The following is a 20,619-nucleotide window of genomic DNA, read 5'->3' on the forward strand; positions in this document are numbered from 1 at the left end:
GCAAAAGCCTCTGAGAGAAACGAAAGTGAAAATAAGAGGGAGGAAAAGTCATGGAGGCAGAGGAGAGTCTGTAGAGGGTTCCTCTGTAACTAAAGCAACCCCACCATGAATGTTTGGGTTTATGTGGCGCTTTGTTGCTTCCTATGCTCGGGTAAGTGCACCTAATATCTTTGCATTCGTTATAATGCGATGCAAAAATGAAACTGAACCATTTCTATGCTAAATTCTTGATCCTTTGCTGCCAGAGGCCCTTGGTTGCTGAGATGGTATCTGTCTATTGTAAAGCTGGGATTATTCTTGTTGACTTGGGGAGGAGAAGGATTTATACTGCAGCACACTGCTGGTCACTGTTCCCTTTAAGTTGTGTGCTTGGATGGCCCCGCAGAGGAGATTCAGGCCACACTGTAGCTGACTAATAGAAAGTCCACAGCTGCCAGCATGTATATCTACAGTAATTCCTCATTTAACACGTGCCTGCTTAACACATTTTTGCAATAGCACGATTTTTTTTTAGGGGACGTTTTTTGAGTTACACGACCATCCCCCTAATATCACGATTTCCCCAGCTGGCCCGTTGCCGGCAGCTGCACGGGGCTTCCCCCGCCTCCCTGCAAAGCGGCGGAGGGTTCACCGCTCGTCCTGCCGTTCCCTGGCGACACCTCCCCTCCCCCCCCCCGGACACAGTGCGGGTCCTTGCAGACCTGTCACAAGGGCATACTCTCAACCCAATCCCCCTTCCCTCTCCTCCCCTTTTCTTCCCCAGAGCCAAACACCTCCCCTCCCTACTGTACTCTTTCTGCCCCAGTCCCCTTTCTGCTCCCAGTCCCCTTTCTGCCCCAACCTTATGTCCCAGTCCCAACAGACACCACCGCTTGAAACGCAACCCCCACCTTTTCCATTATTTTCAATGGGAAAATTGACCCCGCATAACACGTTTTCACTTAACACGATCATTTTCTGAAACACATCTATATGTTAAATGAGGAATTACTGTACTTGCGGTGTGCATCGCATATGCCTTAGTGCACATAATAAAATTTATTCTGCACATGGACATTACAAATTAGAAGGAACATTGCTGCTGATCCAAATAGCCTTGTTTTTATATCATAGAAGTCTAGGCTAAGATTCTGAAAAGCATCTGGGAATTTTTTGGAGGTGTCCCAACTTGAGGCATCCAAAATTCATGTATCTCACTTTAAAATCTTAGCCTTAGTTTTGGAATAGAAATGAACCCAAAATCTCCAGGGCTACGTCTACACTGGCCCCTTTTCCGGAAGGGGCATGTTAATTTCAGCGATCGTAATAGGGAAATCCGCGGGGGATTTAAATATCCCCCGCGGCATTTAAATAAAAATGTCCGCCGCTTTTTTCCGGCTTTTAGAAAAGCCGGAAAAGAGCGTCTACACTGGCCCCGATCCTCCGGAAAAAGCGCCCTTTTCCGGAGGATCTTATTCCTACTTCGAAGTAGGAATAAGATCCTCCGGAAAAGGGTGCTTTTTCCGGAGGATCGGGGCCAGTGTAGACGCTCTTTTCCGGCTTTTCTAAAAGCCGGAAAAAAGCGGCGGACATTTTTATTTAAATGCCGCGGGGGATATTTAAATCCCCCGCGGATTTCCCTATTACGATCGCTGAAATTAACATGCCCCTTCCGGAAAAGGGGCCAGTGTAGACGTAGCCCAAGAGAAACTGATCTGAAACTGATCTATTTTGCCTAGTTTATGGACTAGAATCTATATAACCGCTAAGCATAGCGCAAACTTAACCACAAATTAAAAGCTTGGGCCACTCTGTCTAAATTTACATCCATCTGGCCTGTATTACTGGCTACTAATTAAACTTGAATTGTAGCATGATATGTCTGAGTTAATGAGCTGCATTTATTACTTTTACATATATAAAACATTTACATTGGTTATTTCCTAATGCAATTGTAGTTTAAATAGAACTTAATAGTAACAAAGTTCTCTGATCAAAAAGCAAAGTGTATTTGCTCAGGGAAAAATTTATATCTTCTGTTATTTCCCCTCTCAAAAATGTTATGGCTAAAGAGCCCAAAGTTTCTTGTATTCCTCTAATGCAGAAAAATCCCCTCCAAAAAAAGTAATATTCAAGATGCTATGAATCAAATAGAGCCATTAAAACTGCCTAGGAAGGTTATTACTTACGTGCAGTAAGGTGGTTGGGTTTTTTTGCCATGTGGGAAAACAAAACTCAATTAAGGAATTTTTTTTATTGTTAAAAGTATTTTTAGTGCATTTGTGCATGTATTGCTTTAAGGAATCCTAAAGCAGCATCATGGAGTTGCCACAGCAGGTTCAACCTTCAGTCAAAGTAGGCAGCTTTCTTGCTTATTTGAGACAAGTGAAACAATCCTGTTGTCAAGTGAAATCAAATACATCCGACAGAATGCCTGGCTGCTGCTGCGTGAAAGACCTTACCCAGAAAATCCTTCTGCTGATGATACCATCAAATTTATTATAAGAGGTGAGTTACCTGTTTAGATACTCAGGAATATGAGTACATTTGGCTCCCACTTGAGGTATTGTGAAGTAGGTGCAGACCAGTGTCCCTATAAGCTGAGAGCTTGGGAAGCCACCCAGGAGAGATTCAGGTGCTGCCCAACTGATTAGCAGAGTGCCCATAGCTGGCAGGTGGTGGTGCACACCCATACATGCCTTGGTGCATATAACAAAATTTATTCCGCACAATGATGGAAAAATTAGAGGAAACACTGCTGCAGACTGAACCTTGAGGCAACCAAAACTGGGCTCTTCAGTTTGTAGGTGTGTTGGCAGACAAATCTTGCCAGGGAGACGTCCAGGTTGCTCAGTGACGGTGGCAAACAAATGTTGGAATGCTACACACATATCATCCCCGGGTCTTGAATTCCAGAATCTTTGTGGAACCTGGAGGTGGTCTTTGTGGGGATCTGGAGTGGTTGATACTGTTAACCCATCACAAGGATACTGTGAGATGGCTGAAAGCAATTCACCAGCACGTATGTTTGTGGCTTGCTCTGGGTTGGAGGCCCCCCCACAAAGAGAACTGGTGCATTCCTATGTTTGTTTTGTCTTCCCATCACTTTCGGTGGGTTGGGTCGTCCAGATTAGCAGCTTTGAGTCATCTGTGGATGGTTTTGCGCAAAGGGAGCCTTTCTGAGGAAGGCACTCGCTTCCCCATCTCTGAGACCATATCCTCTCGTAGAGATGCCATTCCACCTAAGGTTGCCAGGTAGACCCTGCTAAAAAACTGGACACGCTTCTCTGGGGGGGGGGGAGCATGGGGCTAGATGGGAGGAGGGGGGTTGTGAAGCAGAGCTGATGGGGGGCCTTCGGGGGCTGGCTGGCAGGGAAGGGGAGCGGGAAGCAGGGCTGGCCGGGGGGAGGGATCCGGGGGCTGCAGGGCTGGCCAGCAGGAAGAGGGGGCGGGAAGCAGAGCTGGGGGGAATTGGGGGCCATGGGGCTGGAGGGGAGGATGGGGGGGACAGATGAAGGGGGGCGGGAAGCAGATCTGGTGGGGGGGATGCAGCTGCTGGCTACAGCTGGAGTCCTCGTGGCCGCGCCCCCGGCAGGCGCTCCCTTTACTTGCCAGCAGAAGCCGGGTGGGGGCGGGCATGGGGGCGGGGCTGGGAGCCACTCCCCCCGCCCGGCTTCTGCTCGCAACCAAAGGCTCCCAGCTGGGAGGCGGGGCTGCGATTGGCGCTGGGAGCCTCTGGTCCCATGCAAAAGCTGGGCGGGGGGTGGCTGGGAGTCTTGGCCCCCGCCCCACCCCACCCAGCTTTTGCGCGCGACCACAGGGCTCCCAAAGCCAATTGCGCTCCGCCTCCCAGTCGCTCCCTTGCCCCCGCCAGGCTTCCCTCCGGTGCTCCGCCGGAAATTCACAAAATACCGGACATTGCACATGTCTGGTGTTTTCTGAATTTTTCTACCAGACAGACGGTGCAAATACCAGACTGTCCAGTAGAAAACCGGACACCTGGCAACCCTAATTCCACCCGGCTGCAGAATAGAGTTCTACGTAGCACTTCTGGGGCTCTCTACACCCACCAAACCCTTTCCAAACAGTACTCAGTCTGCCCTCACCGTTGGGAGGCAGGTAAATATCATTCCCATTTATCCGGGGGGGGGGGGGACAGACCCCTGTGATCTTCCAAAGCCACAAAGCACGTCAGTCACAAGCTGGGGCTGGGATTCTAGGACATGAGTCCAGCCCACTTAAGCCTGTCAGGAGCTAAAGTATCAGTAGCCTTGTTCTCTCTCATCTTGTTCAGCTACTAAAGTGTCCCGTGTCCTCTCCCAGAAATCCTGCTGCTGCTGTTGACTGGACGGCACATTTAAAATGAAAGACCTAATAAGAAGCAGCAGCCTGCATGCAGGTGCCCGCTAAGCTACAAGGTAGCACGGCCCCACAGCTGCTTAATGAGCCCTGCCCAGCCAGGGGCTCAGGGTCCTGCACACGCAGCTGCCTGGCTCCGTCTCTCCCAGCTCCTAGGGACACATCCCCTCCCCCAGCCAGCCTGCTCCATGCACAGCAACCCTGAGCCCCTGGGCAGGGCTCATTAAGCAGCGGCGGAGTTGTGCTACCATGCAGCTTAGAGGGAACTTTAGCCTGCATGTGCTGTCCTAGATTCCAGTGCTAACGGCTTGTAAGCAGGGCATGCCGCAAGCATATTATTTTATTAGTAGGCATGTTACATGGTTAACCATCCCTTGCGAATGAATTTGGGCAGCAGCCACCTGCACCGAGCTGGAGTCTTGGCCACGAAGGGGCCGGCGGGCCAAGCAGTGGGACCTCACGGCCACGGCAGAACCCCATGGGCACAGCTGCAATGGGGTGGGGCAGCAGGAGCAGAGCCAAAACGAGGTGCTCCTGTGTAACTAGGTGGCCGTTTTAATGTCCCTATTGAGTAATGTGTGGGAAAGAGACCAACAGGGAAATAAGAAGACACTATTAGATGATCCTACAAGTGAGGGTAGATACCTCCCTCCCTTAAGGAATGCATTGATAGATCATACAGAACAAGCCAGAACATCTTCAGAGCCATTCGTCATTCCATATGCTCCTTCTTATTGTTCCCAATGTGCACATGCTGATGCCAGGACAATGTTGGCAGATTGTGGTTCAGGCAACACACATGCATATGATCAAAACCTAGTGTTTGAATCCCTTATACCCAGAGCAAGGAAAAATGTGTTTTCACAAGACTAACAGGGATGTCTCCAAACTAAGGAGTATCTCCCTGCTAAATTTCAAGCTTTTCCCAATGAGGTATTAGAAATGTTTAAGAAAGACGCGTCAAAAATGTTTTAGTAGAAATGTATGTGTTTGCTCCCTTTGTATTCCAAAAGGCAGAGCTGTTGCTGTTCAAATTTTAAAATGTGAGCCCGTACCTGGCAAACCTTTCCTTCTGCAGAGAGTTACAAACAACTGCAATAAAGCCCGTTAGAATGGGACTGCTCAGCCAACTTGAACGATAACTGTTACTATGCATTCCAGTTATGATGATTGTGCACGCAAAGAATAAGTACTTGGTCTTTGGAACTCATTCCCACATGATTTTTGTGAGAGCAAGAGCTTACAAGGATAAAGGAGGGACTGAATGAATATGAAGATGCAGAATTCTAAAAATAAATGCTAATATCTCTAGATAACCCTCATGCTTCTGATCCTAAGACAACCTCTTTCTGTTAGGGGTCTGGAAGAGTTTTCCCTGCAGGATAGCTTGTCCCATAACTGCCTACTGCAGGGTTCCTTGAGTTGTCTTCTGAAGTATCTAGTGCTAGTCACTCTTGCTGGCAGGATACTGGGTTAGATGAACCCTCCTGATCTGTGGCTATTCTTATGTTTAGCAACATTTTTATATATAATATAAATATGTAATGTGAGTAGTGTCCACTTTTCTGAACTGTGGACCCCACTTCACCGCCACAAAACATGAAGTAGGAGTTCTTGCTTCTGTCCTGCTATGGGAAAAATTTGGCCCTGGTGGTGTGTTAAATCTTCATCCCTTGAGGTGTTTGACAGAGGTGGAATGATTTTGTTGGGGGTTAGTCCTGCTTTAGGCAGGGGAGCTGGACTCAATGACCTCTTGAGGTCTCTTCCAGCCCTGGGATTCTATTAAATGAATAGATGTGTGACACCTTCTAAGTTTGGCCAGTAGAGGTCAGCATAACACCCTACAACTAAGCATGCTACACTAGTTGTTCGTTTTCCGGCAAGGGGGTGTCAATCTATGTCAGACTCTTTTCTAAGTACCAGTACACTCTGACTACTTTATTATTGACCTCTGGGTTGTTAGTTTTCAAATGATACTTCACAAGGCGTATTTGGTACCAAAATCACTGCAGTAGTGTGTAGGGTGTAAATACGAGGGGGAGGGGTGCCTGAGGTCACAGTGTTCCTTCAAGCTTTGTGCTTGGGCAGCCACCCAGAAGAAATTCAAATGCCACCCATTTAATTAGCAGAGCGCCCACAGCCGGCAGCAGGTGTTTCTATTGGTGGTGCAGATCCACACATGCCTAGGTGCACAAAACAAAATTTATTCCACACATGGATGGAAAAAATTAGTCCCATTGGTCACAGTGACTGCATATTAGCAATGGATGGATGGCCAACCTGAAAGGAGTGGGCAAGTTGCATCCCACGTCCTAGTGGATAAGTGCCCAGGTCGCTGAGGCACCTGAATAAGTGGTGTGTTTGGCAGTCCAGGTGGAAAAACTGAGCGAGTCTGGACAGCAAGGTCCAGATCCTGAGTTGTGGCTCAGCTCTGTGTGATGCATATTCAGACGGCAGGTCTGAGCCCGCTTTTTTGGCTCATCTGGCATGGTGGCCATCTTGGGATACATCCCAAAATTGGTGTAACAAGTTACCCAGTAAGCATTCGCCTTAGCAGCCTGCTTACTGAGGTAACCGGTTAACCAGCGTTTGGCCCAGTCTGTGCAGCCGGCGGTGCAGTGTGGTGAGCTGGTTAACCAATTAAACATTGTTTACCTGGTTAACATTTTAAATGGGATTTTACAGCCCTCCACCAATCCCGATCATCAAGCAGAGAAGCCTGGAAACAGAAATCTGAAATCACTCTGATCAACTTTGTCTCGTCTTGACAAAGCCCTGGCTGGGTTGATTGAGTTGGGATTGGGCCTGCCTAGAGCAGGGGGCTGGACTGGACGACCTCCTGAGGTCTCTTCCAGCTCTATGGCTCTATGAGTCTATGAACTTTGTGCCAACTGCCCCAGCGTGTGCTGACCCTGCTCCCCTTCCCCCAGCCACAGCCTTTGGTCCTGCTCCAGAGACCCGGGCTGCTAGGATGAGAATGACCTACATGTCACTACGTTCTGATCCACAGGCAGGGCTGATCCTCCACTGTTCAGCTACGCTGGCTTTGCCCTATTGCAAGGAATGATCCAAACCGGATTTTCCTTCCGCTCCTGGTTGAGGCCCAGTGGGTGGGACTGCAGGCCGGGCTGTGTTAATGTGGCAAAACAAAAGACTTCAGGGCTTGGGAAGAGGCCCTGTACGAGTGTTAACATCCCATGTCGATGCTTGGCGAGCGCTGGAACAGCACTCGGCCCTTTGTGCGTTACAGCTTAGTACCGATGCTTTGGAGCAGACTCCAGAATCTTTTTATTTAATGGCTAGCAGATTTGCCCAGTGTTGCTCAGGACCTTGACTCCATTAATTTTTGTTTGCCTTCATTGAAATCATTGCTCTGAGGTGGGGCTGGGGAGGAGGAATTCGGGATGCAGGCTGGCCCCCAGGGAGAGAGGACATCCCCAGCCCTTGCCCACCACAGCAGCTTGGGGCCAGGTAAGAAGCGTCTGTCCCTGAATACAGCAGCTCCAATGGGCACAGATGGGGGAGGGGCACATGTCCCCCAGATGGGGCAGGTCCAGGTTCATCTGCCCCCTACACTCCCCAGCCAGAGTGAGGAATGCAGCAAACTGGGCACTTTCCTCTTGCTCCCTGATGAAAGGGAATAGCTAACAATGTCCCAGCATGAATCTGGTTGGGGGGGAGTGGTGGAAGGGAGAGCTGCAGCCCCCCCATGCCCTCCTGAAAGGGCATTTGGGGAGAGGGGGTGGGAGGCTCAGAGCTGGGGAAGTCCTGGATGTGGCTTGCCCCCAGCCAGCCCCTTTTAACTGTCTGGTGATTCTGTCTCTTTATGATTTTGTGTGTCCTCATACAAATCGGGGAGTTGAGGGAGCTTCAGCCCTTCCTCCTCTCCCCCTCGCCCCCCATAATAAAACTCTGACCTTGTTTTAAGTTATGATAAGAGGAAACTGCATATCAAATTTGGTATTCCTATCTCTTATAGTTTAGGAGTTCTTGAACAAACAGATGGATGGACGGACGGACAGACAAGCTCTCTCCTAGACAGACAAACTCTCTCAAATCTGTAGGGGTATGTCTACACTACCACCCTAGTTCGAACTAGGGTGGTTAATGTAGTCAATCGAAGTTGCAAATTAAACCCGGGATTTAAATATCCTGGGCTTCATTTGCATCTTGCTGGGCGCCGCCATTTTTAAATCCCCACTAGTATGGACTCCATGCCCGCGGCTACACATGGCCTGGAGTAGGTAGTTCGAATTAGAACAAGGTGGAACGAGGTGGAACGGTAGTTCAAATTAGAAACCCTAATTCGAACTACCTACTCTGTGCTGCGTGTAGCCGTGGGCACGGAGTCCGAACTACCGGGGATTTAAAAATGGCGGCGCCCGGCAAGATGCAAATGAAGCCAGGGATATTTAAATCCCGGGCTTCATTTGCAACTTCGATTGACTGCATTAACCACCCTAGTTCGAACTACGGTGGTAGTGTAGACATACCCTAGTAGATTATAATCATGATTGTTATTGTGGTGTGAAAAAATGTTTCTCTGGAGTCTGGATGTTGAGCGTACTTTGACCAAGACATTTGGACCTTGAAAAAAAAATTGACTGTTTTGAGCTAAGCCATATTAAATGTGTCCACATGGGGAGTTAGTGTGGAGTAGCTAGCACACTTTCAATTCACCTTACAGCACTCTAACTTCCACATGTAGACAAATCCCTCAATCTTCACATTAAATATAATTCACTTAGTAAGTGAATATTAATCATTTTGCAAGAGTGGGAAGACAAATCTGCCAGGGTAAATCCTGTTGGGAATGTTGTTAGCTTGTGCTGTTATATCATCACCAGATAAAGTTAATCACAACATAGGGGGGCTATGCAGAGTACATTTTCCTCAAAGTAGTCACAACAGCGTGGGAGGGTTCAGAGTAACGATGTGCTGTGTGGAGCGCTTTCATGCAGAACTGTGCATGATGGGAGAGGATCAGCTGCAAAATTCAGATCTTGATCCAGGTTTCCAAACTGAATCTAGGATCTATGGGGCTGTCTGCATTACTATTAAACTGGTGTCTGTATGCCCGACAGCAGTCGAGAGGGGGCGGGGTGTGATGATGTTTGAGATCTGGGATTTTATAATCTTCAGCCACACACTCATGAAATAGTTTTAAAGCAAATTTTAAACTATGGTCCTGTTTACTAATGCAGCAAATTCAGAAACTGACCCTACATACCTGGGGTTGTCACACACCTGTTCAATGGCTTCATTAGCATTTGAATGGCTCTTTCACAGGTTCAATGAGCTGCTAATCGCTCTGGCAGCTTTTAACTAGATCCTCTCTGAAACAAGAGGAGCCACGGAACAGGGATAGGAAGAGGCAGGAGGGTGAAATTAATTTGGTGCCCCAGATTTTCAGGTGCCCTACACAACTGCATATTCTGCATTGAGTAAGGACAGTTCTGCCCCTGTGTGTTTGGGAGTTTCTTTGGGTTTTATCTTTGGAAATAACATTGTTTTGTGGTTATGATTAAGTGACTCACTGTGTGGCTCACAAATAATTTACCGTGTGTTTAGCGGATGACAATGAGTAACAACAATATACCGCATAAAAAAGAACAAAGGGGCAAAAGTACCTTTATGTTCGTAAAAACAACTGTAGTACCGAAGGCTATGTCTACACTTGCACCCTCTTTCGAGAGAGGGATGCAAATGAAGACATTTGAAATTGCAAATGAAGCTGGGATTCAAATATCCCGTGCTTCATTTGCATATTTGTGTTATGGCGCTATTTTGAAATAACAGACGCTGTTAAGACGCAGTTATTTCGAGAGAAAACCCTTCTCTCGAAATAAGTGGTAAACCTCATTTTATGAGGAATAAGGGTTATTTCGAAAGAAGGATTTTCTCTCGAAATAACCGTGTCTTAACAGCATCTGTTATTTCGAAATAGCACCATCACATGAATATGAAAATGAAGCGTGGGATAGTTCAATCCTGGCTTCATTTGCAATTTCGAATGTCTTCATTTGCATCCCTCTCTCGCAAGGGGTGCAAGTGCAGACAGACCCTTAGAGACTAACAAAAAATGTACATGGTATCATGAGCTTTTGTGGGCACGATCCCCTTCTAAAATGTCATACGACAACAAACTCTCTACACTGAGTCAACAGTGCGCCTTTGTAGCCAAGAAGGTGAATGGAATATTAGGTTGCATTGAGAGGATCATTGTCAGCAAATTAAGAGAAGCGATTATTCCCCTTTATTCGGCACTAGTGAGGCCACATCTGGAGTATTGTGTCCAGTTCTGGGCCCCCCACTACAGAAAGGATGTGGAGCATTGGAGAGGGTCCAGCGGAGGGCAACAAAAATAATTACAGGACAGGAGCACATGACCTATGAGGAGAGGCTGAGAGGTTTGTGCTTGTTTAGTCTGCAGAAGAGAAGAGTGAGGGGGGATTTGATAGCAGCCTTCAACTTCCTGAAGGGAGGTTCCAAAGAGGATGGAGAGAGGCTGTTCTCAGTAGTGATGGATGGCAGAACAAGGAGAATGGTCTCAAGTTACAATGGGGGAGGTCTAGGTTGGATATTAGGAAAAACTCTTTCCCTAAGAGGCTGGTGAAGCATTGGAATGGGTTCCCTAGGGAGGGGGTGGACTCTCCATCCCTAGAGGTTTTTAAGTCCCATCTTGACAAAGCCCTGGCTGGGATGATTTAGTTGGGATTGGTCCTGCTTTGGGCAGGGGGCTGGACTCGATGACTCCCGAGGCCTCTTCCAGCCCTATGACTCTGTTATTCTAAAATAACTCATTATTCAGTGTGTTGAACTCATGTGAGTGCTGTCAAGTTCATGGAGGATTTATTCTCTGCTGGGGACTGGTAAAATAAATGGTATAGGTTGCATCTCCCTAAACGGAGACTCTGGTCTGGCAATATCTGTGGTCCGGCAGGACTGTGGATGTTCCTGGACCAGAGAATCCTGGTGGCCAGGAGTCAGGCAGCAGGAGGGCTGATACCTGAGATCCCTGCTGGGCTGGGAGCCAGGTAGAGCTAGTAGCAGCCCGGCAGAGAGGCCAAGGATGGGGCCAGCAGCAGGCAGCCTGGCGGAGGCGGCAGGGGACGACCGAGGCCAGGTCAACAGCAGGCTGCCCAGCTGGTGCCATTGGAACAGTGACAGTGAAGCTGGCTGGAGAGCTGGTGGCAGGGAACCTCCCCTCATCCAGCAAATTTCCTCATTCAGGACCAGTCAGGTCCCAAGGGTGCTGGACCGGGATCTGGGAGGTCCAACCTGTAATAAGATGAACCCTGCAACTCCCCTCCAGAAATGAGCACTGCAGTCTGTTTTCTTGGTCTCCCAGCTGTGGTTGTGATGGTTTCTTTGGCAATTCTTTCAGCCAGTACCAGATCTGTGAAGTGCTTAAGTCCTTCCTAAGCCTCTGTACAGAGGCAAACTTCACCTTTTAAGCCTGTGGATGGGAGTAAAATAGCTGTTAATATTCAGAGCCAACTACCGAAAGCTCCTTAGCGTATACTGATCATATTCGGCAGTCTGCTGGCTCAGCGATACCAGGGATGGAAAATCCCATTTAATCAGTTAACTGTGATCCCGCTGGTTGGCGGGGGCGGGGCTGCAGTGGTCCCCTCCCCCTCGCCGGCACCAGCACGGGACAGCTTCAGCCCAGTGGGGCTACTGGTTAACTAGTTAACTAATTAACCAATTGCATCCCTAAGTGATACTCATTTCAAAGTAGGGATGTGAAAGGTTAATTATTAACCGGTTAACCTAAGAGGCTGGAGCAGCTCCCTGCCTGCTGCGGGCAGGGGACTGCTCCCCAACTCTGCGGGCCTGCCACAGACAGGAGCTGCTTCAGTGTTTGGTGCCCCACAAGGTAGGGGCTGCTCCGGCTCAGCCAGAGCAGCCTCCCGCCCATGCCCCCTTTAATCAGTTAACCTGTTAAACATAATGTTTAACCAGTTAAACACGATTTTGCATCTCTGTTTCAAAGATGCTGAAAACTATCGATCTGATTCTAATCTCACTTAAATCTTGTTACGCCGGTGTCAGTCCACGGATTGTGGTGTCACTTCTCCTGGCTTTCACGGAGAGAAGAATCAGGTGCTCCTAAAGCCAGGGTTATCAGCGGTGATGGAGAAGCGCATGTGGTATTAAATAATAAACATCTTTATCTTAGTCCTGTGGAGATACAATCCAATTGGGACCACGACTCTGCAAGTGGATCCGTAAAGGCAGATATTTGATCCTATAAAGAGCATGTTATAAGACTGGGAGTTCGGGGAGAGGATTTCCATGCTCTTTGTTTGCGTGTACGCTGAGAGTGAAGCACAGATTGGATAGAGTTGCTTAGTATTTGCTATTTAGGCCTGATGTATATAGATAGTTCAACTCTCTCTGTAATATTTATGGAGTCTAACAAGGGGATATTTTTTTTTTTTCCATGCAGAGTCCTCACTGGATATTCTCCAACATGTGAATGAGGATACTGATAAGCTTGAATGTAAAATTAGCAGATACTTTACTGATAACACCCAGATCCTCTGGCCTGGGATACAAACTCAAGGTGATAAACTGGATTCATGGTTCACTGGCACCATAAAGCACGTGGCTGACAAATTCACCGTTACTGTCTTTTTGGTGCAATCGACTGCCAGCAGAGAGGCAGAGAATCGAATCCCTGAAGAAGTTTCTCAAGGCAATGAAGAGAGATTTTATCTTTCAGGTAACAATAAAACTGTTCAAGAAACATGGAATAATAGTGAGGTGATTCCTAGCTTGCATTTCTACCTCACTCTCTAATGGAGGATGTTACATTTTACAATATCAGTGTGGCATTGTATTGACAATGTGAATTAGCTGAAATAACTAGCAATGTGATATTTTTAAACTAGCGTGTTGGTGGGTTTAAAATATGAAGAGGCAGCTTTGCTAGCATTGTGTATAATCGAAAATAACAGGCCTCATTTATACACTATAGGGCTACGTCTACACTGGCCCCTTTTCCGGAAGGGGCATGTTAATTTCAGCCATCGTAGTAGGGAAATGCGCGGGGGATTTAAATATCCCCCGCGGCATTTAAATAAAAATGTCCGCCGCTTTTTTCCGGCTTTTAGAAAAGCCGGAAAAGAGCGTCTACACTGGCCCCGATCCTCCAGAAAAAGCGCCCTTTTCCGGAGGATCTTATTCCTACTTCAAAGCATTTGCGCAAGAGGGCTTTTGCCCGAACGGGAGCAGCATAGCATTTCCGCAAGAACACTGACAATCTTACATGAGTCTGCTTTTGCGGAAAAACTTGCCAGTCTAGACGCAGTCTTAATGTTTAAGCTAACTTCATGATTCCAGGAGGTAGGGTTTTTGAATGCTTAAGTTTTCCTGTACAGCTAAATTTGACACCAGTGTAGCTATGCAAAAAGTAGATGTGAAGATAACTTGTATGGACAGAAAAGTATAATATGGCTTTATTCTAAATGAGAATTTTGAAGGCAGGAGGAGGCGTGCAAATACAATTACTCAAATCTCTGAGCTTTTCCTATAAACTTCTAATGGTACATCCTTTGGCCAGTTTTGTTCCCAGCAAGTTGAAATTCACTTTGCAGCTTCTCAGGACAAATGGAATTGTAATGACAGTGGGCAGCAATATTCTGTAGCACATGTGCAGTGTTTTGCATCTTTAAACCCATTGTAGAGACATACTGGCTAATGCTCAAAGCACCCATGTGAAGGCAAGTATTATTGTTCCTTTTCAGATGGAAGATTGAGGCAGGGAGGTGAATTGGCTGAGCGGCAGACCAGAAAATAGAATTCAGACTCTGGATATGTCTATGGAACAGAGTTTTGTCGGGAAATGGCCATTTTTACAACAAAACCTGAGTAATGTCCACACTGCAATCACATTCTTTCAAAAGTAAATTGAAAGAACTGAGAGGGTTTTCCAGCGTTGGTAAACCTCTTTCTACAAGGAAGAAGACTTTTTCCAAAAAAGGCATGCGTGTTCAGGAAAGGTTCTTTTGCAAGAAGAGGAAAAAACACAGGTGCCCTGGTGGCCATTCTGCCAATAGTAATCACATCTTACATGCAAAATAGCATTAATTTGCTTTTTCGATGTGCTTTTGCTGTGTGGGGCTCTTTTTCGAAAGAAGTTTTTTCGGCAGATCTCTTCTGGAAACACTTCTTCCGAAAGAAGCCTGCAGTCTAGACATAGCCTCTGTGTCCACCCCTCTCTACTGTGTTGTGTCTACATCATTACAAAACAAACACGCAGACAACATCTTTTATAATAGCAGGAATGGGATTCTGATAGTCCAACAGTTACGTGTTTGCCCTCTTTACTGGAGCCTGTTTGTTTTGTTGACTGGCCCATCCAGATTCCCAGTGTAAACTGGGAGTAACTCTGCTGAAGTGATATCCGGATAGTCTTTCACCTGAGGATTTTGAAGAACATGATGCATGTTTCCCAGTTACTTAGGCTACGTCTACACTGGCCCCATAAAATGGAATAGTCATGCAAAGCAGGTAAGTCAGAATAGGGAAATCCGTGGGGGATTTAAATATCCCCCGCGGATTTAAATAAACATGTCCGCCGCTTTTTTTCCAGCTTGGGGAAAAGCCGGAAAAAAGCGTCTAGACTGGCGCGATCCTCCGGAATAAAGCCCTTTTCCGGAGGATCTCTTATTCCTACTTTCATGACTATTCCGTTTTATGGGGCCAATGTAGACGTAGCCTTACTGTCTAGATTGTTTTTCACAGTGTTGGCTAACTAAGATTGTAGTGAGACAAGGTGGGTGAGGTAATATCTTTTATTGGGAGACCGTCGGTTGGTATGAAAGAGAAAAGCTTTTGAGCTTACACTGAGCTCTTCTTCAGGTCTTGGAAGCGAACTGAGAAGTGTCCCTGCTACGTACAAGTTTGAAATTTCTAGTTCTCTAATACCCTGGGGCTGACACTGCGTCAGACTTGTAGCACAGTTATGAATTACTGAAGGATACTTGTGCCCGTTTTTCAAGTGGCAAAATGGGGGCACAAAGATAAGTTCAATGACTCGCCTAAGGGCACAAACAAAATCAGTGGCAGAATGGGGAATTGTGCGCATTTCCTGCGCTGACTGCATATCAACTTTATTCTGCAGCATGGCTTTGCGTCTCTAGATGGCAACTTTACTCTGACTGTTTTGCACCATTGATCCAAAACTGAGTTGCTCTGATGATGTTTTATTACGTGTGTTACAGGTGTATTCTTGGTCCGTACAGGACCCTCGCTAATCCAGTCTGGCTTAAAGAAAGATGTCCTTCTCAACTGTGCTTTCTCAGTTGATCACCACACAGATGTCACCATCCAATGGGTCTTGCAGCAGAAAGGGGGACAAAAGAAGCTGATAGTTGCCTATAGTGGATCTACTCGACAAGTGGACTACAAGGATAAACGGGCAGAGATGTTCCCAGCAGAGATCTTGAAGGGAAATGCTTCTCTTTTACTAAGAACAGTGGAAATAAGAGATGCAGGATCCTATGCCTGCTTAGTATCTGTGTCAGCACTTCTTGGGGCACAGAGTATCCAGCTGGAAATAGTAGGTAATTGATTGTTTGAATAAGTGCAGATGGAACCTCTCTAGTGTGGCATGCTCTGGTCCAGCAATTCCGTGGTACGGCATGATTTTAGTTAGCTGGATATCCACTTACTATGGGGGTGGCCAACTTTCCTGTGTTCCCATGAAGTTTGTTTACAGCCACCAGTCCTGGCTGTCCGTGCTCTCTGCTATTATGTAGTTCTAATTTATCCCAAATGTCTTCAAAGAGTTCAGGAAGCAGTAGAAGTGTTGGTAATACTGTTAGACAACACTGACCTCCTGTGGTTTGGCAAATTCTCTGGTTCATCATCAATCAGGTCCCGAGGGTGCCGGACTAGAGAGGTTCAACCTGTAGCTTGAGTGATGCCCAAAATTTGGTCGGAGAAGAATGAGTCATTTGACTGAATGGGTATGGGGTAGAAAATTGTGTGTGTCTTCATTTAGCAAGGTAAGAGTATACTTGGCTTAAAAGTTTTCCGTTAAAAGCATTTGTGGAAAAGCGCGTCTAGATTGGCAGGACGCTTTTCCGGAAAAGCATTTTTTCCGGAAAAGCATCCGTGGCCAATCTAGACGTGCTTTTCCGCAAAAAAGCCCCGATCGCCATTTTCATGATCAGGTCTTTTTGCGGAAAACAGTACTGTGCTGTCTACACTGACCCTTTTGCGCAAAAGTCTTTCGGAAAAAGACTTTTGCCCGAATGGGAGCAGCATAGTATTTCCAGAAAATCACTGACGTTCTTACATGAGATCGTCAGTGCTTTTCCGGAAATTCAAGTGGCCAGTGTAGACAGCTGGCAAGTTTTTCCGGAAAAGCAGCTGCTTTTCCGGAAAAAGTGGCCAGGGTAGACACAGCCTAAGGGTATGTCTAGACTACAACCCTCTGTCGCCAGAGGGATGTAAATTAGACATACCGAAATTGCTAATGAAGTGGGGATTTAAATATCCCACGCTTCATTAGAATAAAAATGGCCACCGCTTTTGCCGACGCGGCAGTTTGCTGGCAAAAAGCGGCAGTCTAGACGGGGATCGGTCGACAAGGAAAACCTTTTCTGACCAATCCTGTAAACCTCGTTGGATGAGGCATAAGGGATCGGTCGGAAAAGGCTTTCCTTGTCGACCGATCCCCGTCTAGACTGCTGCTTTTTGCCGGCAAATTGCTGCATCAGCAAAAAGCGTCAGCCATTTTTATTCTAATGAAGCGCGGGATATTTAAATCCCCGCTTCATTAGCAATTTCGGTATGTCTAATTTACATCCCCCTGGCGACAGAGGGACGTAGTCTAGACATACCCTAAGTCTCACTCCATCACAGAATAGAATAAGGGATCCAAGACCAGAGCAAAAGGCTAGGGCTGATCCAGCAACAAGGGCCTCTTCTCTCCCAAGGCTGTTTCCCTGACACAGATAGGTCAGCTACAGATAGGTTATTACACAAGTACTAAGCGTAGCTTTTAAAAAAGCTGCATAGGCCTGGCTCCATTGGCTAAAAAAGTCTTTCCTATGGGAAACTCAGCTCCGGTGGGAGTTACGTGTCCAAAGGTTTTTTTTTAATGGTTCTAGTCCATTCCTGCCAGCCAACCCACCCTTAAATGTGGGTCACAGTGAGTCACAGACCCCCCCAAATCAGGGGGATAGACAATTGTATTCATGTAGGAAGCGTTACCACGCCGTGGGATTTCTTAATTTAGTGGAGGGAACCTCTGTCTCATGAGTCTGCGTTTCTGGGGCAAATAGCTTACACCAAATTTGGGAAAGCAAATTGCGGCGGGGCAGTAATTTTGGGGGCTAGGATGCGTGATCACTTTTTTGCAATGAGGGATGTTAAATGATGCCATTTTAATAGCGGGGTCTGTTTTATTTTTAAAGGGGTGGGGATGCAGCCCTGTAATAACTTTTTTCATTCACCAGAAAAGCCCACCGTGACCCTCAACGCTGACGTCCTGTCTCTGGTGGAAGGAGACGAACACAAGCTCATCTGTGACGTTGGTCATTTTTACCCTCATGATGCAGAGGCCCAGTGGCTTCTGGAACCCCAAAAGCCGGGGATGCTTCCACATGTGGTGAATCATGTTCTCTCTAGCAGTCACAGACAAAACAGTGATGGGACTTACAGCTTCTCCACCTACTTCCTGCTTAAGGCCTCCCTCAGGGACAACGGGTGTAGGTACACCTGCCGGGTGGACCACCGAAGCCTGAAGCAGCCAATCAGGAAAAGTCTGACGGTGCAAGTAACAGGTACGGTGTTCATTGCTTTCTTGACTTCTTATCTGATGGCAGGACTTTTCTCCTGACGTTCCTGAGAGACAAATGGCTTTTTCAACTAATCACAAATTTTCACACGCAAAAAAATCAATTTTTGTCACAAAAAAAGACCTTTTTTCAATATAAAAGTGAAGAAAAATGCATTACAAACCTAATTTACAATCAACATTTTGGGGGGAGAGGGAATGGAAATCAGTGGTGACTGATTGATTTGTTAAAGGAAAACAGTGCGCCCAGTGCAGTAGAACCCCTTGGAACACAGACAGTTCCTACTGTAACAAGCTTACTGCATGCCATGGGGAAAAGTAGAGACGGGAGGCACAAAATGGATGCCTGTATTGCCATGTTGTTTTGAACTCTTTTCCACTAGGCAACAGAGGGGTTCTCAGGGAGGGGTTTCAATTGACACACATGGGTGTAATATGACTTTGTCATTGTAAATCAAAGCTGTGTCCTCTTGGGAGGTATTGTAAAGGTTTATTCTTCCCTGCAAATTGTTCTTATAATTTTTTTTTAATTTATTTATGGACAGAATCTACCTCAGCAACTTGGCTCCTTGTCCTCCTATTTCTCCTTCTTCTCGCTGGGTGTCTTGTTGTGACATTGTATTATCTTCATCAAGGTAAAAAAAAAAGTGCGAAAAACCAGACTTGGGGGCAGAAAGGAATTTGCTGGCGAGTGCATTATTTAGTTGTATGACTGTAGTGGTTCGGAGCCCCCTGTTCTAAGCACTGGAGCACGAGAGTCTCTCCCCCCGAAGAGCTTACAGCCTAAATATAAGACAAGAGGCAATGAATGGACAGGCAGACAGACAAAGGGGAGGAAGTACAACGAGGCAGTAGTTGTCAGCATGACAGGCAGTGGCCGCAACACACCAGCAGCCTGTTGAAATACAGGGGAGAGCCCCTACTGGTGTAAATCGGCACAGCTCTATGGAGGTCAGGGGAGACTCTTAAGCCCTGACTGAGTTGTCTGGTTACGGCTGTGGTGTGGTGTCTCTCAGGCCCAAACCAAAGAGTTTCCAGGGCCCAAAGTAGCACACTGACAGCGGGGCCCGGCGGTGCATTAATGTGACATCATGGTGGTGTCTCCCATACACAGCCCGGGGCCCTGAGGTGCGGCACCTTGCCCTAAGCACAGGGCCCGTCCATGAGGCCCAGGCTTTCTGCTGGGATTAGCTAGCTCCCAGCCCACACCTGCCCATCTCTCCAAGTCCTGCTCACAGCCCACCCTGTGGCTCCAGGGCCAGCGCTTGCTAAGCTCTAAGCCCCTTCCCCCGCCCATGTGCCGCCAGCCAAATGGGCCCTGCCCAGTGTGTCACCGAGGCTGCTCCAGCTATTGTGCCCCGGTCACCCGGGAACCGAGCTGCCCACGTTTCCAGCTGAGCCCCACCACCAGAACCACCACCAGCCATGCAGCCTCCTCCCTGCTCCCCACGCAGTGACCCTACTCAGCAGCGCTGCCACCCCCAGCTCTGGCCAATAGCCCCAGGACCGGAGCGACTAGAGGGGTACATTGTGCAGAGAACTGAACAGCGGGCCCAGCCAAAGAGTTTGCTGGCATGACCGGGCATAAATGTGACCTCACGGCGACGTCTCCCATACGCAGCATGGGGCCCTGAAGGCGCGGAGCCCAAGGCACCCACCTTGCCCTAAGGCCGGGCCTGCTGTCTGTCATTCGATTTTCTGTCTAATCGGTCTCTTTTTTTCCCCTCTCCTCTAGTGATGAGCAGCAATAAGGTAGGTTTGTGTTCTGCTTTCTACACCTTCCCTATAGGCTCTTTCCATTGTGCTGCTTGCTAATGTGTTTTGCCTTCATTTCAATTTCAGCCCAAACCTTACTAGAGCACAAGACCATTCCGCCCAATCAGGTAAGCGGCACGCATCCCTGTGGCAGTATGCCATAACCTGGCCCACCTGGGCACATCTACCCACCTGGGCCACCAAGCCAGTGTCAACAGAGATGGGGCTCACGCTGCGGGACTAGGTATAGCTGCGTATATGCTGTGGTGTGGGCTGGGATTTAAGCCCTGCGCGGAGGAAGGAGGGTGGGCTTCAGCCAAGCTCTGGCCCGAACCGCAACGTAAAAGCACTTGTAGCTATTGATAGCACAGTACAGGTTGGACCTCTCTAGGCTGGCACCCTTGGGACCTGACTGGTGCTGAACCAGAGAATTTGCCCAACCACAGGACGTCAATATTGTCTAGCAGCATGACCAACACGTCCACTGCTGACTGGGCTCATAGAAGACGTTTAGGGGTAAATTGGAGCTAAATAACAACACAGAACATTGAGCGCCAGACTGGTAGCTGTAATCCAACTTTATGGGACTGTGGGAAAGTTGGCCACACCCATGAGGAGTGGACATTGGGCTAACTGAAATCATGCTGAGCCATGGACGTTGCCAGACCAGAGTGTGCTGGACTAGAGAGGTTTAATGGAGAGGAAGT

At 47.5% G+C, this 20,619-nt stretch overlaps 1 protein-coding gene across 2 annotated transcripts in view; it reads left to right on the top strand.

Moving 5' to 3' along the window:
- Nucleotides 1–20,619, top strand: part of LOC102462330 (tapasin-related protein-like) — a 22,385-nt gene continuing 1,766 nt past the window's right edge. The window contains exons 1-8 of one of the 2 annotated variants that reach the window (XM_006138566.4): nucleotides 1–151; nucleotides 2,281–2,487; nucleotides 12,794–13,069; nucleotides 15,573–15,914; nucleotides 17,817–18,143; nucleotides 18,703–18,792; nucleotides 19,893–19,909; nucleotides 20,000–20,040. In XM_006138566.4, coding sequence (XP_006138628.3) covers nucleotides 106–151; nucleotides 2,281–2,487; nucleotides 12,794–13,069; nucleotides 15,573–15,914; nucleotides 17,817–18,143; nucleotides 18,703–18,792; nucleotides 19,893–19,909; nucleotides 20,000–20,014 — 1,320 coding nt within the window. In that variant the 5' untranslated portion in view covers nucleotides 1–105 and the 3' untranslated portion in view covers nucleotides 20,015–20,040. The remainder of the gene's footprint in view (nucleotides 152–2,280; nucleotides 2,488–12,793; nucleotides 13,070–15,572; nucleotides 15,915–17,816; nucleotides 18,144–18,702; nucleotides 18,793–19,892; nucleotides 19,910–19,999; nucleotides 20,041–20,619) is intronic. The other variant, XM_075904880.2, reaches the window with a different exon arrangement.

The sequence above is a fragment of the Pelodiscus sinensis genome, chromosome 21 (assembly GCF_052426305.1).
Source record: "Pelodiscus sinensis isolate ZL-2025 chromosome 21, ASM5242630v1, whole genome shotgun sequence".
Taxonomy (NCBI): Eukaryota; Metazoa; Chordata; order Testudines; family Trionychidae; genus Pelodiscus; species Pelodiscus sinensis.